At 38.2% G+C, this 27,979-nt stretch overlaps 1 protein-coding gene across 13 annotated transcripts in view; it reads right to left on the reverse strand.

The window, feature by feature from the left end:
* Positions 1–13,028: 13,028 nt before the first annotated feature.
* Positions 13,029–27,979, reverse strand: part of ADD3 (adducin 3) — a 177,750-nt gene continuing 162,799 nt past the window's right edge. For 8 of the 13 annotated variants that reach the window (XM_016423959.2, XM_056804122.1, XM_056804119.1 and 5 more), the window contains 12 exons: positions 27,358–27,509; positions 26,358–26,438; positions 24,957–25,106; positions 24,271–24,414; positions 24,062–24,160; positions 23,015–23,197; positions 21,636–21,893; positions 20,431–20,550; positions 19,767–19,853; positions 18,476–18,599; positions 15,982–16,077; positions 13,029–15,312 (listed from right to left, as the gene is read on the reverse strand). In XM_016423959.2, coding sequence (XP_016279445.1) covers positions 15,020–15,312; positions 15,982–16,077; positions 18,476–18,599; positions 19,767–19,853; positions 20,431–20,550; positions 21,636–21,893; positions 23,015–23,197; positions 24,062–24,160; positions 24,271–24,414; positions 24,957–25,106; positions 26,358–26,438; positions 27,358–27,509 — 1,787 coding nt within the window. In that variant the 3' untranslated portion in view covers positions 13,029–15,019. The remainder of the gene's footprint in view (positions 15,313–15,981; positions 16,078–18,475; positions 18,600–19,766; positions 19,854–20,430; positions 20,551–21,635; positions 21,894–23,014; positions 23,198–24,061; positions 24,161–24,270; positions 24,415–24,956; positions 25,107–26,357; positions 26,439–27,357; positions 27,510–27,979) is intronic. The other 5 variants (XM_056804129.1, XM_001368690.4, XM_056804140.1 and 2 more) reach the window with 1 other exon arrangement.

The raw sequence follows: 27,979 nt of genomic DNA on the forward strand, positions 1-27,979 counted from the left end.
TTGAGTCACTGTCTCTCAGTAACCTTTCCAAGAAGGAGGCATCCCAGGCTGCCAACAGATCTGCCCTCCTCACCTCTCCTCAGATTGAATCATTATTCAGCCAACACTAGCCCGTTGGGCCGCCACCAAGGCTTCTGTGCCCTCCTTCACAAGACACAGTTCTGTGGAAGACGCTGTCTCTCAGGAGGTTCCAGGGGAGGCCTTCCCCATTACCAAGCCATAAACACATTCTCCTGGGCACACTGCACCTAGCTAGAAGCAGAAAGGTCCAGGGGAAACAGGTAGAAAGACCAGGGCATGGAGCATTTGAAAAACAACTGCATTGTGAACAGACAAAAGCTGGTCCCTGGCTCCCCTTACAGCCCTGTTCAGTCTCTCAGATCAGTCTGGACTTGCACAACACGTCCTCAGGGTCTCCCACGGAAGGTTACCCTGGGTGTCCTCCAGGGTTCAGCAAAGGATGGAAGCTAAAAATGCCATTCAACTAGATTCCCTCCAAGTGGGAACAATTCACAGGGGAGATGAAAAGTGTCCAATAACTCAGTTTCGCATCCAGTCCCTTCCCCGACAGCTCTGAGCCTGGCTCCATTTCCACATCTAATCAGTAGTGGCTATGGTAACCCAACCTAATGAAATCCCACAGCTCAGAAATGCATATACTTACAGCACCATGTTGCCCCAAACAATTCCACTCATTAACCAAGAATGAGACGAAACCGCCAAACTTTAATACAAAGCGATACCTCTTTCCCTGCTCGCCTTAGACCATCCCAGGAGCTGGAACCACCAGGGTAGCAGAATTCCAGTACATTTTTCAGAAAAGAACTCTGGCTGGGAGGAGGGGCAGGCAATGTGGGCCAGAGTGTCCTCTGGAAGAATACTTAAGCTGCCCTGAATGCCCAGCAGAGCAAATATCCTTGGTCTAAGGCGAGCTGGGGCCCCCTGGGTGCTGGCTGCTAGTCATACTCCAATTGCCCTGGACTCCCTGGGTCCACTCACATCTCAGGTTAATTCAGAACCCCTATGAGGCCCACCTGCCATTTACATTTAGGGGCTGACTCAACTGATCCCGAAGTGGGGCAAGGAGAGGTTAGTGGGGTGGAGAGGCGTCTATATTTGGAAGAGTAAATAAAACTAGGCGGGTTCCTCGCCTGCGTTATCAGGCCCTAAGCAGACCTGCGCCAGTCCGCCTGGCAGTTACCTCCTCAGGGCAAACAGGACCTGTTATCTCCATATTGTCTGGCTTTCAGTTCCTCACCCAGGATCTCAGAGCTAGGCTGCCACAGTGACCTCATCTGATTCCCAAGTCTCAGCCAGCCCCATATGAAAGAGGAGCTGGGTGGTTTCCAAGATCCGAGCTGAGGGGGAGCATGGCAGTGCCTGGACTCTGGCCCTTCACATGCCCAGGGACCTTGTTGTGCAAATGCAGGTCTCATTATTCCCGTCTTGATGTGGCAGACACTATAGGGAATGTAGGTTGGCATGAGCTTAGGGTAATTAATACCACTCTGATGTCAGAGTACCTGGAAAGAGCTTAAGCAGCCTTAATATTAGAATTCATTTAACAACTTGAGTGACACTAATCTCAACTAGCAGCCATAATAAAAGGGAGCCCCAGTACAACTGGTGCAAATCAGCAGAGCTGGAATGCTTTCAAGGTGGCCCCACTTTTCATGATTTATACTTCGATGTCGTGTCACGCCTTGGATGCTGCCTAACGAGTACCTGGATTTCACTTATCCTGCCATTCCCCATTCATTTGATAGTTTCCTTCAATGACAGTCTGTACAAACAGACAAACTGAGCAGTGTGTGTGGAACCTGTCTGACAGCGATGAAATTCATGGGGTGGATTTCCAGAGTAGTTGTATTATACAACCAGAAACTACCTGCGTACATTTGAATAATCTGATTGAATACTGGGCTAACAGAATAGTTAAATAACTTCAAAAAGATCTTTTTTATCCAGTGTCCTCCCCAGGCCTGCTTGCATTGTCTAGCTCCTAGGATTGTGCAGAGGGGAAGGGAAGCACTTTGTAAACCTTAGAGCACCCTTTAAATGAGAGTTGCCACTGTTCTAGTGATTTCCTGAGTATACTCCCACTGATAAGGAGGGGAGGTCCAACCCTATCCTATTTGGCTAAAGAAAATTCTCAAGATAGAGAGAGAACAGATAAGTGACCCTCACGAAGGTGTAATTAAAGGAAAACTTACTCCAGCTGGTTGTGGAAAGGTTCTACTCATCAACACCCTCACTGGGGTAACCGAAGTCTGGGGAATGGGCAGTTTCTTTCCCAGACTGGAGTTGGGCCTGAGATTTCTCTTGGGAGGGACAGGAAGATAGGACATCCTTTCCAGAAACAACCCAGGTGGTTCTCCTAAACACACCTTAAAAGCACAATTCTTTGTTTGTGTTTTCAGCTGGATCCCCAATGAAATTGGCTCCCACCCAAGTGTTCTCATTGACCTCCTGAATTTAGTATAAGGTCATTCAAGGCTCTGGAGCCTCTAAACAGCCTGTTGGGTGAAACCAACACAACAGTTCCTTTGTCCATCATCTTTCCAGGCCATGTGAGATCCCAAACCACACCTCGAAATGTTTCCTATTGGCTAATGCCCATTCAAGCCAATCTACATAGAAGACATCTGTTCACTCCTTGTCTCCTGGCCTCCCCTTTCAAGGGAATACAAAGACTGGATGCCTTGTCAGTTAAGCAAAGAGGTTTGGAAAGAACAGGAGAGAGAATCTCTCAACTGGATACAAGACAAAGGATAATGGTGAAATAGGTCTCGTGTAGTTTATCTTTCCCTTAATATGAACTCTGGCTATTCTGCCAGGTCAAGGAGACATGGAGGAAAATGGAAACACAGCTAACGTACATGGGAAGAGAATAACACTCCCGTGCAACTTTTATTGTAGACATTTGGGGATATTATTGATACAAATAGCTTCATCTGTTATGTGCACTTATTATACAGACAGACATGCAACACAGCTTAAGTCTTGAGTAGCCAACATTCATTAGTGACAAAAGCAAGGGCAAACTGGGAATAGAAGGGCAAATTACATAAGCTAATGGTTTGTTTATTTAGCTCATGGCTGCTGTCCTCAAAGATTTTTAGTAAACCTAAAAGGTGCTAAAGACAATTATACTTGGGAATCAAAGAGCAAATGTTAGATAAATTTACCGTTTTCCCAGCATATTCTTCTAGCATCTCCTAACAAAGGCAACAACACTCGTAAGTCAGACAATTAGATCCAGATTATAGTGACCGATGATTGTTAAATTTTAGACTCTGGCCAGGACACCCCCAACCTCACCAAATCCCCCAAATGTACTTCAAATTCAGATGGCATAACTTACTGTGCTGCCATCTCAGTGTTAGATCCTGTTAGTGATATTAAGTCTTTTCTGTCCTTGAGTTTGCAATGTCAATCATTGAATCGATTATAGTTTGCAGCACTATCTCAGAACCTGTGGGTCCAGTGCCTTTGTTCAGAAAGTACCTCCCTATTTTGGAATCAGGTCGATCCACTTAGCACTGAAAGATGCCAGCTGGACATATGGCCATAGCCAAATACATCCTTATTTAGAAGTCATTTTCACCTCAGAAGAAATGCAATTTTGGAGGGAAGAGGTCCCCAAATTTGGGATATTATGGGATCATTTTGGGACATCATATTCATCCCAGGAAGTCAGTTCCTCTCCCAGCAATAATGGGAGCCTCAACTTAATAGTTTAGCTGAAAGCTGCTGTTCTTATTAGCAGTTATTAGCACATTAAAAGAGAAGTCTGAGGAAACAGTAAATTTATTTCATATTTGCTCTTTAGGTCTTTTGGATAATTACTTAGATCTTCACTGCAGGTTCTACCTCCTACTTAATTATTATTATTTAAAAAAAAACTCTTACCTTCTTAGTGTTGATTCTAAAATAAAAGAGTGGCAAGGGCAAGGCAATCAGGGTTAAATGACTAGCTCAGGTCACACAACTAAGAAGTGTCTAAGGCTATATTTGAACCCAGGTCTACCAGACTCCAGGCTACCTAGCCACCCCTCTCTGACTTAATTTGTTCGCTGCCCACTGACTGGCCAGAACACATCCACTTTTTCCTTTAGATACACTTCTTGACTCAAACTATTAAGAAGGTCATAAAGGAGCCTGCTTTCTTTATTTGTAATTAACATAACCTCCATGAATGCTATGTAATCTGTAATCTGTGAGCTTCAACTGGGTGCAAGGCACTGCATGTGTAATGGGTGCTGTAGGGGATACTGAGAAGTACAAGATATGATCTCTATTTTTCTAAAATCTTAAAGTCTTGCTGGGCAGATGGGACACACACACACACACACACACACACACACACACACACACACACACACACACAAAAACCAGTCCAACAACAAACATTTATTAAGCATTTATTACGTGCCAGGTCCTTTGCTAAGCATTGAGAATACAGAGTCAAAAGATAGTCCTTGCTTCCTCAAGGAGCCCACGACCAATTGGGGGAGAGGAGAAGAAAACAAATAGGTGCAAACAAGCTATATCTGGGATGAACCGGAAATAATAAAGAGGGAAGTACTAGAATTAAGAGTTGAGAAAGGCTTCTTGTAGACAATGAGATTTTAGTTGGGCCTTAAAACAAACCAAGGAAGGCAACAGGTGGACACGAGGAGGGAGAGCATTCGAGCCACAGAAGATAGCCAGAGAAAATAGCCAGAGCCAAGAGACAGAGTGCTTTGTTTTTGGAATGGCTCATGCAACTGGCTAGAAGAGATCATGTGGGAGTTAAGAAGACTGGAAAGGCAGGAGGGAGTTAAGTGATAAAAGACTTTGAATTGGAACCTAGAAGTGATTGGGAGCTACTAGAATTTATTGAGTAGTGACGCAAAATAGTTGGACCAGTACTTTAGGAAAATCACACTGATGGTTGAATGATTGCAGTGAAAAGAGACTTGAGACAAGTAGACCCACCAGTAGTTTAATGCAATAGTCCAGGCATGACGTGAAGAGGGCTTGCACTAAGGTGGTGCCTGTACCAGAGGAGAGAAGGGGGCATATATATTTAAGAGATGATGTAAAGGTGAAATCAACAAGTCTTGGCAACAAGTTGGATGGGGGTGAGAGATGGTGAGGAGTTGAGGATGGTTGTGAGTCTAAGGGATTGGGAGGAGGGAGTTATCCTCGAGTGTAATAGCAAAGTTGGGTGGTAGGGAAGGTTCAGGGGAAAGATAGTGAGTTTGGTTTTGGATGTGTTGAAGATGTCTGTTGGACACCCAGTTTGAGATGTCTGAAAGGAATTTGGGAGATTTGAGATTAGAGGTCAGCAAAAAGGTTGGGCCAGGATAGGTAAATTTGAGAAACAGCAGCACAGAGATGGTAATTAAATCTTTGGGAGCTGATGAGTTCATCAGATAAAGTAGATAGCCAGAGAAGATGAGGGCCCTGGACAGAACCCTGTGGAATGCCTATACTTAGAGGGATTGATCTGGATGAGGATGCAGAAAAAGACTGAGAAACAGTGATTAGATGGGTAGGAGAACCGGACGAGAGGAAGCTCCAAAAACCAAGAGAGAAGACAGTATCAAAGAAGAGAGGATGAGCAACAGTATCAAAAGTTAGAGAGGTCAAGAATGAGGCTCTGGATCCTGACAAATTCCAAGGTAAATTTTGGTTGTCATCATTATCCTGAGAATCACTGTATTTTTCCCATTGCTTTTCCTTGATACTCACTGCTCCTGATCCAGATACATTTACAGTGGAGTGGAATGGGGTAGAGCATGAGGAAGTGGTGCTAGTAGGGAAAGATGCTTCAGAGAAGTAGAATGGAAGTTCTGATAATCTCCACACCACAGAAGAGGAAACAATAGAGACTAGCAGGGAAAAGCTTTTATTTATTGCAGGATAGCATTAGGGGGAGACAACAATTGGTTAAGGGCCACTTATTGGATTTGAAGATTCAGTGATTAACTTATGTGGTTCAAAATACAAGGTCTCTGTTACCTAACTTGATGACAGGCTTGAGAGAGCTCACAGTAATGTCTCCTAGAGGCAAATAGGCCATGGGAACTCAGTAAGTGAAGTCATTTTTGGAAACATCTGAGTCAGAAGGTTAAGCTCCTCCATCACTGATATGACTTAGTGTCCCAAATCACACACATTTTTCTTCCTTCCTTCCTTCCTTCCTTCCTTCCTTCCTTCCTTCCTTCCTTCCTTCCTTCCTTCCTTCCTTCCTTCCTTCCTTCCTTCCTTCTTCCCTTCCTCCCTCCCAAAGAAAGACTTACAGTGACTTCTGACAGGAAGAAAACAACTCCCAAAGAACATAGTCTGTCTTTCTATTTGTCAATTCAAACACTCCACAAAAAAAGAACTTTTTTCAGGCAGGTAGTATTGGCAAAATTTGAGATCTCAAAAAAAAATTATTAGTTGATTCACTTAAACTTAAAAACTAAAAATGAGATCTATTTCTGTGTATACATTACACAGACAGCACCTTGAAACACAGATGCTCAAGTGAAACTTTGCCAAGTATGTATGCATTGCTCTTTCTTAACATTAATCAAAAGGTAAAAAAATAAGGCTACAATTAGACCATTCACACATACAGAATAACTTCAATATGGGTGTGTGTGTAAAATATTTTGAAAAATTTACAATATTTTATAATAAAGTAGAAAATAGTTGACATTTGTAGAGCAACTTCTGATTTAAAGTACTCTTGCATGTGGTCACAAGGAGGGAATATGGGGTAGTGCTAGGTGGTACAGTGGATAGAGAGCTCCAGGCCTAGAGGCAGGAAGATGCCAAGTTCAAATCTGGCCTCAGGTACTTATTATTAGGAAAGTCATTCAACCCTGCTTGCCTCAATTTTGTCATATGTAAAAATGAGCAGGAGAAAGAAATGGAAAACCACTCTAGTATCTTTGCCAAGAAAACCCAAATGGGGCCATGAACAGTTGGACATGATTTAAAAGATTAATCAACAAAGGATTAGTAGAAAGCATTCTGGATTAGAAGTCAGAGAGCCTAGTTTTGACTAGCATTTACCACCAGTGTAAGGTATAGCAACTATTCTGGGCCTTAGGTTTCTTATATGTAAAATATGGGAATTGAACTAGGTGACTTCAAGAGTCTTATCTAGCTCTAATATTTTGATATAATAATAATAGCTAACATTTATATAGTATTTCCTTTGTCCCATGCATTTTTAAGTACCTTAGAATTATCTCATTTGACCCCCCACAATAACCCTGGGAGGTAGATGCTTTTTATGATCCTCATTTTATAGATGAGGAAACTGAAACAGAGGTTAGGTGACTTGCCCAGGGTCAAACAGCTAGTAAGTATATGTCTGAGTTTGGATTTGAACTCACCTTCCTGGCTTTAGGCTCAGCACTCTATCCATCACATGGTAAATGCCATCATCTTATTTGATATACAAAACAAACCTGTACAGCAAGCAAGCCAGAGATCACTGTTCTCATTTTACAGAGGAGGCAGCTAAGGCTCTGAGGGGTAAATGATTTGCTCTAAGTCACATAGCTAGTGACAGACAGCAGTTGTTCCTTCCTGTAAAACAAACAACTGCACAGGACTCACTTCCTTAAACAAAAAATTCCTTAAATAATACAATGAGGGTCCGATGAGTATGAACATGGAACTCCCTGAACTGGTCAGATAGATTTCAATTTGTACTATTCAGTGTTATAATTATGGAAAACGTGGCGATTCATTTCAGCCCAATGGAAACAGTGTGAATTCAATTAATTTGACCACTTCACAGGGATTTATTATTTGCACTAATGGGAATCTGGCAGTATTATTTTAACACATCAAATGCTGGGATTCCTGGAGTGGGCAAAAATATTTTCATAACATTGAGCGTGACTTAACTACTTCCCCCACCAAAAAAAAAAAATCATTTATTTTTGCTCAAACAATTTAAGCCAACAATTATAAAATGTTAGCTAGAAATTAATGTTCCAGCTCAATATGTTAACAATGTAAAGCTCTTTGGAAGAGTTTGATGGTATATCTCAATGAGTTGACTTTGATCACTTTTACTTTAATTAATACCAAGGACATCTTGGCGGCTGAAGCTAAAGTTTAATCACCTGCCCATGAACAGAATGCCATATTATCCAAGAGGAAAGGAATAAGCAGTAGAGATAAATACTACTTCCTGCCAGTGCCTCCACAATAGGAGTCTTAAGGACCCATCAATTATAAAGAAATAGGCACCCAGAGATTTGATAATAACTATTCATATGAGAGGGCAGGATGGTTTTTTAAGCAGTTGGAATGTTAGTTTACAAACAATCTTTAAAAAGTCCACAGTTCTTTGTTGCTCTGGGTCCAAGGTGGCGTGACAATTATATCTTACATAGAAAAACAGGCTAAGCAAATGGTACCTTAAAAGAAGTCCACAGAAGAGGTTGTCTGACCCCTAGAAGTTCAAAACCATCTTTATTGCTTTTTACTTTTTTTTTTAAACCCTTACCTTCCATCTCATTCCAAGGCATAAGAGTTAGGTAAGGACTAGGCAATGGGAGTTAAGTGACTTGCCCAAGGACCACACAACTAGGAAGTATCTGAGGTTGTATTTAAATCCAGGATCTCCCATCTCTAGACCCAGCATTCAATCCACTGAGCCACCTAGGTTCACCCATCTTTCCTTACTATGATTGGTATCTACTAAGGAATTATTGTTTTTGGTACACTGGGGCAACGAAGAAATCTCTCATCCATGAGTTGACTTGATTTGACTCTTTGGTTTGTGAAATCTGACCAAATTATTATTTGTTTTGCTATAGGACCCATAGATTAAGCTAGTTGTTGAGAAATGGCTTGTTCCTGGTCTTGTCAAGCTTTGTATTTCCTGTAATCATTGGAATGAGAAGAAAATGGGTTGGGAAACCTTTTTTTGTATTTCCTTGGTGTCTTATCTATTGTCTACTATATTTTGGAGAGGCCTATAAATTAGTGTCTTAGCTTTTGCTTATCTATTTCAGAAGCATAATTTAAGCACCAAAGAAGGGTTCCTTAGCAATCTGATATTCCTCATCACACAACTAAAGTATCCTCATAAAATCAATGGCATTGATTTTAAGGCTTGGGGATTGACAGAGAGCTGTTATTTAGATCTGTGATAGGACTTATCTGGGACAAAGAGCAGGAGGGCTTTAGAATCAGAGGCAGCATCATGCCTGGACTGGGAGAATGACAAACCCAAAGGTAGTTTCTTCAGTAATAAATCTTGTTAGAATCTGGAGACAAAGGAGTAGCTTAATCAGTGTCCTAGAGTGATGGTGTAGGTTAAAGATTTAACCCTCCTGAAATGAGATAGGTTAAAAAAAAAGCTGGATATCTATCCATCTTCCCATATATTGCTTTTCTGCTAGAGGGCAAAGAAAACGTAAACTTTGTGGTCCAATCATCAAAAGGCAGCTGTTGGTCATGCGAGGTATAAAGGGTATTTCAAACAATAAATAAATCAGCATCTTCATTTACCCAGGGAAATGTCCAAGGGACCCTCACATAACCATTGACATATGCTTGAATAATGGATTATCTCCTACAACTTGGGCACATCATCCAGTAAGGTTTCTTTTCACCTTTACCACCCATCATAAAATCCTGCTGATTAAAATTTAAATCTCTAATGTCATCTGAGATACTGTTTATTTATTCAAAACTGAAATGATATCCATTGGAGGGACATTAGATATTGCATATGAATTTCATTTATTAATTGCATGACATATTTATAATAATTTAAAAAAGTCAATCTTTCTGAAGTATCTTATCTTTAATCTGTGTTCTTTTCTGCACTTCTAATTTATACAAATCCCAAAGCCATCAGGCTGTGCAGTCATAATTGCCTAAAATCCTAGTACTTGGTAGCCCCCAAACCGAAGGAAATAAAACAATAAATGTCCTTATCTGGGGTTGGTAAAAGCCTAGACTAGATTTAGAATAATTCCATCTCAGAACAATAAATATTCACTGCCAACTCCTATTGAATTCAGGAGATTATGTCGAATTCAGAATTGTGGCATATAAGTGGGAGGATAGGAAGGGGTGGGTAACAAACAGTTGTTCATTTTAGAAGTTAGAACTAAACTTCTAAAACTGTGTATGTTTTTGGCTATTCTAGGCTATTTCTGTTACACTAGTAAGTGTTAAAAAACCTCATGTTCTGTCTTAAAATTGATACAAAGCTTTTATTATATGTACCCATAGTCAAGTTATGGCTGGTACCTAAACAATTTCAGCAAGCCAGTCATCAAATATTAAATACCTACTATGCGCCAGGGCACGATACCAAATTCTGAGCATGTAACAATGTAGAACTGGAATATAGTTGTCAAGCTGTTGCCAAGGCACAGATACTTTTAACAAATAGCTTGTTATTTGGCTAAAACCAACTCAAACCCACCAATGCCACCTAATGGTCATCTTTCAGTCACATGCTCTAAAAGTAATAAATACTAGCTTTTGATTTTTAGTGGAAGTTTAAATGCCTTTGCTCTGTTTTAATTTCTAGCATTTCACAGATGAATATACAGGCTGTTTAAGATGCCTTTAAATAAAGGGGTAAGCAGAGGACTTTAGCAATAGTCTGGACTTATAAAATCTTTCCCCATTTGGGTAGGAATACCTTTTTGGTTGAATCTACTTTTACTTTGGCCTAGAACTCTAGATCCACAATTGATAGGTGGTAATTGTTTTATGTATCATATGCCATTTTCATTATGCAGGTACAAAGAAAGGCTCTTCCTGTAATTTTATCTGCAGCTGGAACAAAATGGAAAGAGGTTGGTTTTGTTTTCTACATATGGTGATGTGGATTCTAAGAGAAGCCAGGTTCTTATCAGCACAGGCCAGCTAGACTTGGTAGTTTTTCTGTTTCCTCATAATTTGTCACCTCATTAAAAAAAAAAATACCTCCCTCTGAGTCAAGGGTTATTGCTGGATACCAACATTCCCCCAACTGAAATGAATTCCAGATTGGACGGTGATTTTAACATTAGCTCTTAGATCACACATTGCCTCCCCCAAAGTACCAAAGAGTTTAGAGATACCCAAGGTTGATTTTAGAGCCTTGGAGAATAGAATAATGTATTCTAAGTTCACTTTCCTCCCATCTCCTGGGATCTCTGGTTCACAAGTGAGCCAGTCTTGGGCTTTAGTCAATTCCAATTCAATTCAACCTTATCTAAACCATTCTATTCTTACTATGTGCAGAGCATAGTGTTAAGTGCAGGTAGAGATCCCCAAATTAATACAGCAGTACTTCAATCACTTCTAACTGCAGGATACGGCCTTTTGTAAGGGTCTGCTAAGTGGGCAGTGATGTGATCCAGTGGATCTAGCGCTGCTTCTGGGGTTAAGAACACCCAAATCTGGCCCCAGATATTTACTGGCTGTGTGACCCTAGGCCCTAGATATTTACTGGCTGTGTGACCCTAGGCAAGTCAATTGACTCTGGGGGTCTCAGGTTCCTTTACAATGAGCTGGAGAAGGATGTGGCAAACCTCTAAAGTATCTCTGCCAAGAAAACCCCAGATGAAGTCATGAAGAGTCAAACATGCCTGAAACAGCTAAATGTCAGCAAAAAAAAAAGTTCTACCAAAGACCAGCTCATGTTTGGAACTGTGTGTGACAGCGGCAAACAAACCTTTGTTCAATCAGAGTGCTTCTTGGGACTGTCTCCCGAAGTGGAGGACAGCATCCACGCCAACAACATTTTGGCATCTTTGAAATAAGTTGTGAAATGGGAATGTAGCTCAGCTGAGAAGAGAAAGCTTGCCTCGGGAGAGTGCCTCCTCCCCACTTTCCATCTGTGATCGTGTTTCTAATGCTGACTGTGCAGCCAGGATGGGCACGTACAGCACAGTAAACTGGTTTGGGTGGCAACCATGTTGGTGAAACAGAGAAGCCAAAGAGGACAGGCTACCCTTCGTGGTCCTGCAGGGAGAAGGTTGCCCAACGATCAGCGAGGACCTGGAATTTTTCTGTGTATCATAATAAAGGCGAATGCTCTGACTAGGCACCAGGGAGATTCAGAGGGTGGGGGAAAGGGGACCAAAGGGCTGTTTCCCCACTGTGGGAAGACCAGGAATAAAGCAAAACGGTGAGAAGACTTCTGGCACCCTCTAGTGGCTGAGAGCAGACAATAGATGTAGCCCAATTTTCAACCAGGAAACCCAGTGTTCTTTGATTTACGTGCTACATAATAACTAAATAAAGGATACCATGCCTGTCGTTGGGTGATGGCTAAGTTACTTTCATTGGTTTCTGTGAGCAAAATTGCCTCGTGAGTTTTATAGACAAGGTCTATGGAAATAATAAAAAATCAGGGGTTTTCCAAGGTCCACATAATGGAAATAATTTCATTACAGTTGGCCTGGGACAAACATTTAAAAATGTTCAAAGCAGAGGCTACCAGGGCAGAGGAAAGTTAGAGGAGGGAAGTTGTGGTCTTTGTTGCTGAAGGAAAGGCAACTTTAGAAATGAGTAGCTTAAAGCCATTGCTTTTCACTACAGTGTTATTTAGATACCAAGGGGAATAATTAGCTATGGTTAAAAAAATGAGTACATTCTTTCCCTCATACCTTTAATTTTCATAAGTATATTAAAACTTTAGGTAATCAGAACTCGCAATTCACTGGTTTCCCCCTGCCCCCCTGCCAAATCACAAGAAAATAAGCTGATTTCTAGACACTGTCCCGGATTCCAGATCCATTCAACCCTATTTCCTATACCAATAGTCCTCGACAATGGGAAATAATATTCAAAACAAAAACCTTTGAGAAAGAGCCTCAAGCTTCAAAAAAAGATTAAATGATATCTAAGTAGGGAAAGAGAACCAGATATTTTAGACAGTCTCCCCAATAAAGATTCAAAAAGGAAGGATTTTTTTTTTATTTAACTGAAAGATAATCAGGAAAGGGTTCCTAGAAATAATAGTTAACTAAAGTTTTTATAAAATCTAACATACAACAAATTCACTGGAAAGGTCTATTTAAAATACTGTTTATTTGTGATTTAACATTAATTAGCATTACATCTAGGAGCAATCTCAGATAACATTTATATATTTTTCCACAGGACACAGAGTTGGTTGGCTCATTCTTTATGCCAAAGCAAGTCAATAGAGGCATTAGCAGAAGGTGCAAAGAGCTCACGGCTGCATTTAAAAAATACTTAATGCACAATGCATTCATTTAGATAGATTCTTTGTTTAAAAAAGTTATGAAAAGCATAGTTCACAGATTACTGTTTCTACATATGTTGTAATACAACACAAATGATGTAGAATATAAACAAAATCCTCAAAAACAAAGTTAAGCAAAACTGAAATTTTTCACTAAGATTAAAAACACTGATTCCAGTAGTTAGTGATATCTAGAATGTGGTTTCCAGGATTCATTAACTTGGCATCATCACACATATACAGTCAAAACAGAACCAGCCCCATAACACGCCATAATCAACATGATTTTTTGCATGCCAACTCACCCTCCAGAAATACTTTGGATTATTTTGCCCACTGGCTATTTGGGGGCCACAATGATCAGTCACTAATTTGTGATGGCTTCAAGAAGTTGATTATTTAAAGAAGGAAAAAATGCTATGTTAAGTTGAGGTTTAGATTTTTATTTACAATAGAAAGAAAACAGAAAAGATGAGACGATCCCTAAAAATGATGAAGTGGTAGTTTCCCCTGGTAGCATAAACCACAGTCACTTATTCTAGTGCTGTCCAACAGGACATAGGTCAGGATCTGACCCTTTTAAGATGTAAATGCAACCAAGAAAAGAGCTGCTTTTGGCCGAGATGTAAATTTTAAAAGTTTTGATGCATATTTTCAATGCCAATTTATGAAATCACAATCTATACTGCATAGTGAATACCAGGCATTCCCAAATGGGAACTTTTCTCACCCAACGTCTCATTTGTTCTTGACATTTCACTTTCTGTTGAACAATTTCCCTCTTTCATTTGGCTATTTACTGAGATTATTTTTTTTCATTCATTAGCAACACCAAGCAAAAACATTAACTAGGATTTTAAGCATGAATCCAGTTTAATTTTTATGTGCTATGATCCTTTTGATCCTGAGCCTCTGGATTCTTGAATTCTATGAAAATTCACTCGGTCCAAAGCATTTTCAAATAAGCTCTACTGTTAAATGATTGGCTTAAATGCTTATAACACTTTTATATGGAATGGTATACAAACATCTCAACATACAAAAATTTGTTTTGCCAGAGTTAAACTAAGTTATCCATGTTATGTGTACAAAATCCCCTTTATTGAAAAATAAGGGGTTTTCTAACTAATAAAAAAGGAAGTCTTCAAAAATTATATTTCACAAAAATGAAATATTTGGCAAACAAAGTTACTTCAGATGAGGCCATTTTAGACAATGCAAAAGATTCCAAACCAATCTTTGCTTAAAGTTTTTTTTTTTTCTATTAGATGCCAGTGTATACCTGTTCTGTAGGATCTAGTCTAAAAAGATTTACATATTTCTGTGACTGTCCATCCACTGAAGCAGTGGGTACAGAAACAGAAAAGACGTGGTCAAAAGTAACAATAAAAAAGTATAATCTTCTTACCAAGTGAGGCACAGCAGTTGAAAAATAAAAAATTCTCTTGCCCCCTCACTGGTAATATTCCCAGACAGATACAACAGTGAAGGAAGGCCTGAAGCACTTCAGAAAGCATTCAGACTATGGGGCACTGCATGAATGTCTGCTGGAGCAGACCTCATTTAAACTGCAAAATATTTCAAAACTCAGAGCAATTGTTGGACCTATGAAGTGAGAGATGAATTTGGGTTTAATATTTTTTTTCTTTTAATACAACCCTTTTCCAGTTTGGTTTTTAATTTTAAAGTCCAGTTTGCTGTTAATCCCTAATAGTGATCAACTAATGTATAGTAATGGTTGACTTAAATGTGGCTTTTAAATGTGCAATGTCACATGATAATAAAAGGAGGTACTTAGGCTTCAACTTTCTCCTTTTTCTTGTTCTTTTTCAGAAAAGATGGAGTGCGGAATTTCTTCTTTTTCTTAGATGGTGATTTTGAAGGAGACCCTTCAGGGGAGAGGACTTCCTCAATTTTTTCGGAAGACTTAATGGTAATCTCCACATTCTCTACAGTGGTGGTCGTGGTTAATTGACTCACACGCTTGGCGAGATCATCTTCTACATCATGCATATCATCTTTGCCATTCACTACCACAACAGGCACTTCCATGGAGAGAATGCTCTTGGAAAATATCTCGTGGTTTTCTATAAAATGGAAATTTCCCTTTTACTATTTAGGTTTAACATGCTGGTTCAAACATTTGGATTTCATGAAATTAAATGATGCACAATTTTTAAAAATCACATTAAAAAACTTTAATAGATGATAGTTTCTCAAGTTTCATTTAATGTCAGTTTCTGGGTAATTTGCATCACTATTACATGAGGCTGGAAAGCATTCTCACATCAATTTTGGGGACAATCCAATAATCATTCTCAAAAAGACTATCTGCTTCTGATAGCAAGAACTTAGACAAATCAAATTGGACTTAATAAAATCCAGTAAGCACATGTGAAATGTCTACTAAGTACCAAGGCATTGCTATACTGCCCTGGGTGTTATTCTGGCACCACTCTAGAGTTGAGTATATCAAGACAAGAAGGAAAATAGTCCTTCAAATAACTTAATACTGCTTATAGCTGAAGTTCTGTTTATGACTTGTTTTCAAAAATTATTATTCATTTCATAAGTACTGAATAAGAATATTAGCTTCTTTTCTGAAAAAAATCTCACTCACTAGAAAGTTCAGTAATATCCAAGGCAATCTTACTCTCACTAGAGATTTAATTTCTTTGCATGCTGTAACAGGAATGACATAGGAGACAAGCTCTAAGCATATCTCAGGAGTGACTATGGGAAATTTCATTGAATACCTTCTAATTTTTCAGGGACATTTTGCGGTGAATGAGTTTGAGACTGAATTTGTGAGACAGATGAACCGTCATCTGAGACTATTTCCTGCTCAGCATCTGTAGGATAAGAGTTTAGTTAAAAGCCATGCAAAACAAAAGATTGAGATTCCAGCCCAAGTTAGTGCATTCATTACAGGGTCTATATATAAAAAGCAAGGCAATCCATCCTTCATCAATGAATTTGTCATGCTAAAGTTTGTCACAAGATTAGCAAGTATTATTTTCGAGAGGTTAATATGTTAAAGCTTGTGGCTAGTATCAGGAAGCATAGATAAATTAGCTAGTTTACATCCAGGATTAAAAAGGAAGTGGGGCCCAGTATAGAGCTGTTGGGGTCACCCAAATAAGCAGCCTATACATAGTATAATTCTCAGCTATAATGTTACCTAGAAAAAAATTTTAAAATGCACTTTGTGGCCATAAATAGTTATGAAATATTGTCCATTATATCACATCAAAGCAGAAGAATGCTTTGTGGTCCTGTTGAACAATATCCAATGCTAATTCCTTCTGTAGCAATATTAGTAGGCTATTGCAGAATAGTATGAGAAAAGTGGACAAGATTTAAGGGTACATATGGTAGATTTAAGTTTCTGAAACATCAACTGGTACCTTTAGGCTTTGAAAAATTAGAAACGGAAAAGGAACATTTTATAAATACACAAACTGAAAATAGCTGCCAACTTTATATTAATATAACAACTTAATTAAAAACATTCCTTAGGATATTCATTATTTATTATATTAATGAAGGAAGATGCCTGTCTTCTTTAATGATACATGGATAAAAACTTCTACTCTAGAACATCCAGATGTCCTTAATTCTTCCAGTGGGACTTCTAGCAGGGACAGAATTCTTGAACTACCCTGGTTCTTTGCTTCTGGGTAAGGAATAAAGATATATCTATATATTCACCCCACCCCCACCCCCCAGCATTGATGTGAGAGTCATTGTGCACACTAATAGAGTCTCCTTAGAAAAAAAGAATTGGCTGGGATACTTCTGTGAATATTTCCATGATCTAATAATAAAGTAGAATTGTGGAGACAGGCCATTCACTTGGCATTCTAGTACTCAGTTGGGCTTGGTCTACTGGGCTGCCACTGAGGCCTAACTATCTTCAAATACCTCAGAATTCTTAGTGTTTGGCTTTTGTTGTTGATTTTCCAATTATTACGTCAAATAACCATACACCAGGTTATGAAGGAAAGGCATGTATCTTAAAGGAACCTGAAACCTTGTATGAGCATTTTGAAAAAGAAAAGAAGAAAGTGTTACTATTTTAGCCTGGGTTTCAGTATGCCTCTCTTCAGTCTAATAGATCTTTTCTTACTGAGAACCATTGGATACTAGTTACTGGGATCACAGAATCATAGTTATAAAGTCAGAAGAGACTTTTCAGGTCCTCTAATGCTTTTACTTTAAATTTGAGGAAATAAATTTGGCACAGAAGTTATGTGATTTGCTCAAAGTCACACAAGTATTAAGAAATAAAGCCAATTTAAAAGAATGCATTTCCTTTGATCCAGGTATATTGCTATTAGGTTTTTATCCCAAAGAGATAAAAAAATGGGAAAGGATCTATTTTTACAAAAATATTTATAGCTGTACTTTTTGTGGTGGCAAAAAATTGGAAAATGAGGGGATGCCCTTTGATTGGGGAATGGCTGAACAAATTGTGGTATCTGTTGGTGATGGAATACTATTGAGGAATGATGAATTGATGGACTTCTATAAGAACTGGAAAGACCTACTTGAACTAATGTGGAGTGAAATAAGCAGAACCAGTAACTGAAATATTGTGGGATGATCAAATATAATTATCTTTGCTACTAAAAGCAATGCAATGATCAAGGACAAGTCTGAGGGACTTATGAGAAAGAAAGCTTATTGACATCTAGAGAAAGAACTGTGGGAGTAGAAATCCGGAAAAAAAAAAAGATTTATTACTTGTTTATATGAGTATATGATTTGGTATATGAGTATAAAGGTTCCTTTATAACAAAAATGAATAATATGAAAAAAGGTTTGAGTGGTAGTATATATGAGGGAGGGAGGCAACAAGAATCATGTAATCATGGGAAAAAAAAGAAGTAAAGCTAAGATTTGAACCAAGTGCCTCTCGGAAAACTTTGCCACCAAATCCTTCCATTCAAATTGTTTAAAAAAAAAACCCCAAGTTTTCTTTAAAAAAGTGTACTTGGGATATCTAGAAGGCATGGGCCCTGGCAACCCTACTTTGCTGCTTTCTATTTGTGAATCAGTACTAAGTAGAAAATGAGGAGGTCCGGGGAAGGAGAAAGGTTTTATTTTTGCTGTTGTCATTGTCTTATTTAAAAACTAAACACCTTAACCCCTTCTGTCCATGATTCTGGGATCTCACAAAGATCCTGAGGGGTTCCCGAGGTCATGGGATGGGGCTGTCCAGGCCTCATTTACAATTAAGTCACTAACCTTCCAGGCCTTGCTGCTTGCGCTCAATGGTTTTCTTATACTCTTCAAGTTCTCGTTCTGTCAGATCACTGAAGGGGTTAGGAGGAGCTGGTGAAGCATGTTCATCTTCTTCGAAATTCATGCTCTAGAAGAGAAAACATTTTCTTTGCTGAAATGATCAATCAATCAATTAATCAACATTTATTAAACACTTATGTTGTGCCAAGCACTGCGCTAAGCGCTGCGGATGCGAAGAGCCAAACAAGAGTCCCTGCCCTCAAGGAGCTCACAATACAATCGGGTAGGCAATGTATATATGAGAGGCACATTATTTACAGAATAAATAGAAAATAATGAATTGGAGGAAGGCACTAGGATTAAAAGAGACGAGAGAAGCTTCCGGTAAAACATGGGATTTTAGTTGGGAAGCAGAGAAGAAGGAACATTTCAGGTGTTGGGGCAGTCAGTAGGAAAGCCCAGAAATGAGACAGTGTCTCAATCATACAAAAGCCAGGAGAGGAGGGTCACCAGACTGAAGAATATATGTCAGGGAGTAAGCTATAAAAAGATCAGAAAGGCAGGAAGGGACTAGGTTATGAAGGGTTATGCCTAACAGAATTTTTTTATATGATCCTAGAGGCAAATGGAGGTCACTAGAGTTTATTGAAGGGGTGGTGGTGGTGGTGGTGGTGGTGGTGGTGGTGGTGGTGGTGGTGGTGGTGGTGGTGGTGGTGGTGTGTGTGTGTGTGTGTGTGTGTGTGTGTGTGTGTGTGTGTGTGTGTGAGAGTGAGATAAACAAAATTGGACTTTAGGAAAACCACATTAGTGGCTGAATAGAGAGGATGGATAGGAGTGGGCAGAGATTTGAAGCAGGCCGACCCACCAGCAGGCTATTATAATAACACAGTCATAGAAACAATCTACCTTCTATGTGAGCAATTCATTGCTTGTGATGTCCTAAGACTCAAGAGCAAGAAAAGACTCAATCCATTTCCAGAATCTGAAATATTGTGATTGCTAATGGAATCTCACAATTTCTCATTCACCCCAACAATGTGTTTGTAGGTCAATTTCAGGAAATAAATTTATAAAGCCAGAAAAGTTCTGACAGATGTTATTAGTTAAGAAATGTACTAATAAACCAAACAAATTATTATTTTTTACAAAATAGTAATCATAGTAAAGAGGTAAAAATAAATTTACACTTGAGGATTCATCTAAATTTCCTTTAAAGATTTCTCTTAGAATTCCCAATTAATATCAATTATATATATGGTGGCTTAAGTGAAATCATTTCATTTTGTTGACTTACTGAAGAAGGCTTATCAACAACAATGCCAGCAAGCAACTGAGATTGTGGTCCTGCTGTCTTCAAATCATACCTGTTTTGTTCACGAATCTACAATAAAAACACAATAAAAGCAAAAACAAAGTCTTTGTGATGAACTACCTAGATACTTTTTACTTAGCTAAATACTAATATCTGACAGTCAGAAAATAAGCACATATTAAGAACTACCCCAAAATTTCCTTGATTAGTATCCTTCAAGATATACCTTCAGGCTTCTTCCCGAAGCCTCATTGATTGCCAACAGCACTTATCTGTCCTATTTGATTTGTCATGAGTATCACACCACAAAAGGGTGTGTGATTAAATGCTCCATACATTTGTCTTTTTCTCTTCAACTAGATAATCTTTCTTTGAGGGGAATTGTGTCTTATCCATTCCAGCAAGCAGTACAGATCTGGGCACATGGTAGATGTTCATTAAATATTATGTGAAATGCTGAATTCAATTTAAATAGTACAGCTTTCTTAATCCCTCCAACCCCTTGCTGCCAATATATTTCATTTTAGAATTGTAAAATTCAGTCTTGATTTTCATGTCATTAAAATCTATTGAACTATGAAATACCTAGAAGTATACCTAGAATACAAATTAGTCTGATGACCATTTATTTATGAACAATTATTACCTTATTTCTCTTTTCCAGAACCTCGCTTGGATTTGTATTTAGAGGAACAAACTGGTTAGGATCTTCAATTTTGATGGGTGTTCCACCACTAACTTTAGCAGAATCCTCTGCTTTCAGCCACTTTAAGAAAGAGTTAAAATGTTTTTAACAGAATGAGAAGCCACAACCACTGTGATTAAGAAGATGCAGAGGGCTAACCTTGTAAAGATTTCATTAATAATATCAAGCCATTCATTCTGTAGCATCTACAAGTTTTTCTCCTATCTGCAATAAAACATTTACTCCTCTCTTCATAAGTGACACATGCACACTGAATTACTGATTCAAATTTCACTTTCTTCTCATGGTAGCAAAATTGCTGTGAATATTTCATTTGAAGTCAAAATGCAAGAGATAAGTTTCATTCAATGCTTCCAAAATTCTAGAAGGGTGTTTCATATGGTTCAGGGAGTGGGGAGTCACTTTGGGAGGCTCAAGGCATATTGTTTCTGAACTGTTACATTCCATTGACAGTCAGTAGAAAAACAGGGTTTTACAGCTGAATCAGCATTTTGGAAAAGGAAGCATTCTTGGCAGCTCTTCATCCTGATCCTTAAAGAATGATAACCATAATTAAGTTGAAACATTTCAATGACACTGATCTCTGCCATAATGCCAGTAGCCAATAAAATGGACAAGAAAAATTCACAATGGTAGAAGCTGGTTAGAAGGTTTAGTCCATTAACCACAGCTTTAAAGGCTGGCAGATAATCTAATGGATAAAGTGAAAAATGGTTAGAACCGTAGTAATCTTAAAGAATACCAGGAGTTTCAACATTCTACTATTCTTAATTCATATGATGGAATTTAACACTTTTAAATACTCAAGAGTTTTCATGTGAAATGTCTTGGGAAAAGAAAATTAAAAGAAAAAACTGAAGCAAAAGATGGATTAATCTGTTCTCTAGTGCCATATACTACATCTAAAGTGCCATGTGGTTACAATAGAGGCTTTGGGAAATGTCATCCAACTATCTCTGGCACAATTTCAGTTAAGTTCTCCTAATCTCTTAGAAGAGATCTTAGTAGGTTCTGATTCATTGCTGTAGCATCAAATGTTTCTACACTCTATTTGTTAATGATTTGCTAGCATAAAACTATTCAATGCCTGGGTGACTCGAGAATAGTGAGGACAGATAGGTAGAAGGCATAAAGTAATGGCATACTGTGATTTTTGTTCTGGGACTGGTTTCCCCATTCCATGACTCCTCGGGCACATTCACTTTCATGTAGGTATTTGGTGAGTTCAACCACCTTGTCTTTTCACGCTGCTGTTTCTGTGCTAAGAATTTGAGAGGCGAAAGGGGCACCAGATCATCTTCAAAAGAAAAGGCAGTCACAGTTGCAGGGATCTCCACATCACTTTTGTGCCTGGGCTTTTCTCGGATCAAAGGATGCCTATAAGCATAGCCAGTTCTATACCCCTAAAGGAGGGAGAAAACAAGCAGCACTCAGAAACTTGAAACACTCAAATTTCAACAGATCATAGCATGTTGATTCTAGCACCTTAAAAAAGAGGATTCCAAAAGCGGTTTCTTTTGTTAACCTCTCTTCCCACATAATTGGAACTGCTTCTCAACAACAACAGCAACAACAACAACAGCAACAAAAACTCTTTAAACTACACCCATACAGAAAAAGAAAATTACTCCAACCTACCTCATAGCACTAAAGCTAATTAGACTAAAGAAAATTTCATTTTCTGGTAAAAATTCACTCCAGTTGAGGCCATTGCCTGGTCAATCTTGCTTCAGACAATGTTACTGTCACAACTGATGACTGAAAACCAAATTACTAGTATCTTATACACTATGCAGTCTTTATAGTCCTTAAGAGTAGTTGCAGCTACACTATTTTCATAATTTTCCTTCTATGAGGGAGAAAATCATGTGATTGATGGTACATATCTTTTCTTGCTAATTGTTGTGTGAGGAGCAGATAATAATATTGATACTGATTATTTTAAAAGCTCTGTTGACTATCTGGATGGTAGAGACAAAGATGAGGTATTCTCAAAAAGAGAATAGTTCATAGTTCTTTACCCGCTGAAACTTTTAACAAAATTTAAATATTTATCATGCATCTATACTTATGGTAGCAGATGGCAAAATAGATTAATAATATATAGTATTTATGCATTTATGACAACCTTTTTTATATACATGCACTGTCTGATTTCCCACAGTACACCCCAAATTCCTACTTAATTATCAATGGCAAACCTGTGAATATGCAGCAAAACCACAAATATGAAACCTGTGAATGTTGAAAGATGACTACCATTAAAAATCTCTAAAGCTTTGAGGGTTCTTTTCCCATATTTTAGAGCATTCTATCCTAGGACATTTGTGTAAGAGAGAAAATAGAAGACAAAATGACACCTACATTTACTATTCTAAATACGTAGAAAAAACCAAACCAGAATGCTTTTCAGAACAATTTGTCTTTGAGAGGAAGTCAAAGGTATACCCCAAGGCCAGAGAGAGCCAGGGGACCTTCTGGGTGCTGACACAAAATTGATGCTCATTTTGGGTTATCTACCTACCAGGTTGTCCAGTGTCCTCATTAGTCCTTCAAACTCAATCTCCCCAACTTTCCACTTTTGTTGGGAACTCATGTTCACACCTCCTCCTCCTGTTGCTGCCACAGAATGAGTGAAAGTCTTATATTTCTGCAGGTCTAATACAAGTAGATTGTCTACTCCTCCTGCTCCTGCTAATGCCCGGACCTGTAATCAGTGGAAAAATTTATGTCATGTAAAGTGATAATAAGTGGGGGGTTATATTTTGTTTAAAGAGCAAAATTCTTGATTAGTAAAATTATGTGAGCCTTTGAGATGCTGTTAAACCCAAAGGAAAGGCTAACACCTTTATATAATTTCATAGCTAGAGAGATTAAAGACCAAAATGAAAAGTGTATTAAAATTTTTAAGGTCAGTTGAAGGAACTTTAAAAAAATTTCTCAATAAATAAATGTTACTACCCCCCTTTTCACATAACAGGTAACAGGAGAAGTTGTACAAAAATATTTAAACTCATTAAAGGAAAATAATGAAAATTATTTTTCATTAATAACATTTATGTGGTGCTTTCAGGTTTACAAAGAGCTTTACTTAAAACAACCCTGTGAAGAAGGTAATAGCCTCTCTACTTTAAAGAACAGAAAGCTAAAAAATACAGAGTATAGCTTGAGGATAGAAAAGGAAACTGCAGAAATTCATATTAGTCCTGTCTGTATTCTTTTGCCTTTAATAAAAGGAATTACAACTAATAGATAACTTTTCAAAAGCTGATGAATTAATAAGTTGTGGCTCTTGTTTCTCTTTATTTCTCAGTACCTCTATAAGAAAGTAAGGAGGGGCAGAAGGAATCTGCTATTAAATTCTTTGTTTAGACATTTAGAAAGAGGCATGGGAAGACTGACACTAAAGATGACATAGTTGGATTATCTTTAGATTCCAATTTTCCATGTCACCTCCATTTCCAGGTCCACAGATAATCAAGTACTGTGGCCCTAATTGAAAGAGTTTTTATTAGGGATCTTTGGCAAAGTGGAATTTTAGATATTAGTGAAGATAGAGCATACTTCTTACCTGTGTCTCACAGGCTATTTGCACATTAAAAATATAATGAAAGGCTTCTTCTACTGTTTCTCCAAGTGCTACAACACCATGGTTTCTTAGCACCAGTACCTAAAATAGAAATCCCCAAACCACTTGAAATATTCACCATAGCTCATAGTTTGAATAAATATCAGCAGTGACAAAAATCTCCACTCTAATTAGAAAACCCTGCCACATACCTTACAACTTGGCCCCAGAACTTTCTGTAGTTGAATCCTTTCTTCCTGTTCATCCAGGGATCCTTGGTAATCATAATAGGCAACTTCTCCCAGGATCAGTGCCTCTTGAGAGATTGGAAGGATCCCACACTTCATTGAGGATACCTATTTAGTTGTATCAATATGATGATGAAGCCCAAACAGTAGTGAACTTCTACAGGGGCTAGATACCCTTCAGACAGCTGATGAAGTACTCGGCTACTCCTTTTCCCTGCAATCTTCTGCAAAATACTAGATATGAGATCCTGGAATCTGCAGGGTACCACCAATTTAAATGGTGTGCCAATTTGTTTGTATAGAGAATATTAAATGACTTGTTACCATCAAAGGTTACTAAGATACCTTCATTAAATGGCTCAGATTATTAAAAAGATCCAAATTCCTGATTCTGCTGCTCCTCCCCAAAACAGTTATAAATAGAAGAACTGAAGCCTCTAATCCAAAATACCCTACTTTTACATCCCAGGTACAGAAAGAAGTCACTAGAAAGGGGGTTTTACTTGTTGGTGGCTTAAGAAGGGCTACTATTTAAGTGTAATAATGCAGAAAACTGAAAAAAAAAAAACAGTGCACAGGGGAACATACAAAAAGAATTCGTTTCCCCCAAGTCATGGCAGGAACCCTTTACTCCTAATTCCACAACTTACTGCTGCTGTTGCAGGAGTATGGATGTGGATCACACATTTAACATCAGGGCGTGTAGAGTAGATAGCAGCATGGGGACTGAATCCAGTGTAGTCGATTCTCAGATTTGTACTTCCCTGATCAACTACTTCTCCTATTATATTGACTTTTACCTGCAAGATAAGAAAGAAATGCATGAGGTTCTGCTTTTGACTCATGAGCAGAATATAAGGATGTGTAATGAAGCTTAGTACCACCAAGACAGTACAGTCCTTGAGAAGCCTGCCAGTAACTTAAGCTTTTTATTGGAAAAATCAGGTGGTCTGGGGAAATCTGATTTTTACTACACTAGTTGAAAAGTTTCCATTTTGCAGTACTACAGTATCTGGGACTAATGGTAAGCCTTGCTATTCTTGAGGTTCTTGCCAGTGGATATGAATGCTTTCTAACAGGCCTTTTCACTTTTAGTTTCTCCTATACAGGGTGCCAGGTTAATCTTCCTAAATCAAAGCTTTGACTAGCACTTTATAGATGAAAAAAAAAAAACAACAACAAAATGCAACCACCCTTCAATTGTTCCCCATCATCTTCCAAGCAAAGCCTACATTTATAATCTGTCATTCAAATACCCCACAATATGATTTCAACTTGCCTCAATGGCTTTATCTCATGCTCCTCTCCCCATATAGTCTACCCTCCAATGAAACGAGATTGATGCTTCCCAAACACACCCTGTATTTTCTTCCTTGTGTACTTTTGCTTATTATTCTTCTCCCTTCATCTGGAATAGCCTTTTCCCTCTCAACTCCTCCCATTTTGGTCTAAAAAATCCTATTCCTCTCCTTAGGCTTGGCTGAAATGCTACCCCCTTAATGAACTCCTCCTAGATTCCCTTTATCTCAAGATGAAAATAATCTCTCCCTTACTCTCCTACAACAACTCAGAGAACTTCTGCACACCTATTCAACAACTATTACATTGTAATATATCTTATATATGTATATCTTATTATCCTTGCTAAACTGAGGCAATCATGTTTCTTGTTTTATTTTTCTCTTTCTCAATGCGTGATAAATTATGCAAAAGAAACGTTAGTTGAATGAATGCCAGGATAGGATGCTGAGAGAAATGTTGTTTATCAGTATCTGTGAAGCACTTTCTCCTTTTCTTGAACATGAAAAGTAAAAGAAGATTATCTACAACATACGAATAGGTGGCTTAATCAAACCAGCTTATGTATCAGGAAAACCATTTGTCTTACACTTAAATACCATTCCTCCAAACAATCTCTTGAATACCAGTTATCAGTTTTATTTTTTAACATCTATATATTTACTCATATTCAACCAGATGGAAAACTAAAAGTTGTTCAAAAAAGGCAAAGAATCACAGAGATAGTAATATGGTAATAATGAAAGTTATACCAAGTTGGAGGCAGTGGCTTCAGAAAAAGAAAGACCCCGAGGAATAATGATAATGTGGTCTTGTTCCTTGCTTATTCTTACCTAGAAATAAGAAAGAAAATGCATAAGAAGTTACTATCTAGCACTAAAATTTACATATAAGGCTAGTAAACAACAAAAGTATTACTTGCAAAATGTGAATATTTAATACTTTACTATGTATTTATAGGATCACTTGATCTTGTGAAATCAGGAGACCAAATATTTTTTCAATTTTAGATGAGGGAACCATGTTAAGACTCTCGGGTTACAAAATATGTCCAAGGGTACAATGAATGGCAGAGCTAAGCCTCAAATCTAAGCCTTTTGACTTCTGACTTGATAGTTAACCTTTAGGAGGCAGGGATCAAGATATGATTGGGGAAGAAATGCTTTGTGTACCAAATTTATGAATGGTGAAATGGTACACTAATCACAGCAAAATTATTTTGGAAATTTTAATCGCTTTGCCTCTCTTTTCAAGTAGGTAATGTAAAATTCAGGTCAGAGTGAACAGTGAAATGATCAAACAACTAAAAACAACCCAACAGAAATCTTCTATATCCAGCACTACCTTTCTTACTACATTGCTTCTTTAATGCCATGAAAACTCAAAGGTAAGTAGGCATGGTTTTTGTTGTCATGAGGATAATGTGGCATCCTAGGCTTCTAAGATTTAGTGGTGGAGGAGTATTTAGTGACCTTCCCTCATAGATTCCCTGACCTGAATTAAAAGCATGATAGGCAATGAACTGAGCTGAACAATTTGAGAGAGCTATAGTCTCTTCATCAAGGATGGGAAGACTCAAATAAATACTGGGTATTCTACAATTAGGAGACAGAGACTGAAAGCTGTTTGTCTCATACATTCCCTTTTCCCTTCTCTTCCACCATTACCCTGGGGAAAGGAGAAAGAGAACAATGATACCTAAGCATGAATGGATTATCAAACAGAAAGTGTATTAAATGGTTAAAAACTCACTGTGATATATGAATTTGCCAAGTGTGCCCACCCAAACAAGTCAGCAAGTCTATATAAGCTGGCTAGTTTACAACGAGTGAGTTTTTCCCCTTTTACATATGAGGTGGTATCTGCACCAGGGAGGTCATTGATGGGTGTAACCATTCCAACGCCTGAGAGAGAGAGAAAAATAGATTCAAGTCAATTGCTTGTAAATTAGTTCAAGTTATATCTCCTCCAGGAAGTAGACTCAGTTTAGAATAATCTTTGCTTTATCATCCCACACAATGTTTGTTCAGATAGACTTCCTTCATAGAATACACGAAGAATTAACAAAGTAAAATTAATATCAGCAATCTTTTTTCCTTGCCTTGTAAAAGCTGTTACTTATTTAAGATATGTCAGGAAATAAGCATTTTGAAGACCTGACTAGCCCAATGCCCATAAATATCCTTTGAAAAAAAAAAAAGGTTAAATGACATTGTCTGTGAAACTACTTTTGAAACAATAAGACTGCTAATTTTGTTGGGGGAAAGGGGAACCCTTAACAGTCATATTTCTAATTAAAACAGCAACAAAAACAACAAACCCTCACTTGTATTGGTTCTAAGGCTGACGAGTGTTAAAGGCTAGGCAATGGGGG

Source organism: Monodelphis domestica, chromosome 1, assembly GCF_027887165.1.
Source record: "Monodelphis domestica isolate mMonDom1 chromosome 1, mMonDom1.pri, whole genome shotgun sequence".
Taxonomy (NCBI): Eukaryota; Metazoa; Chordata; class Mammalia; order Didelphimorphia; family Didelphidae; genus Monodelphis; species Monodelphis domestica.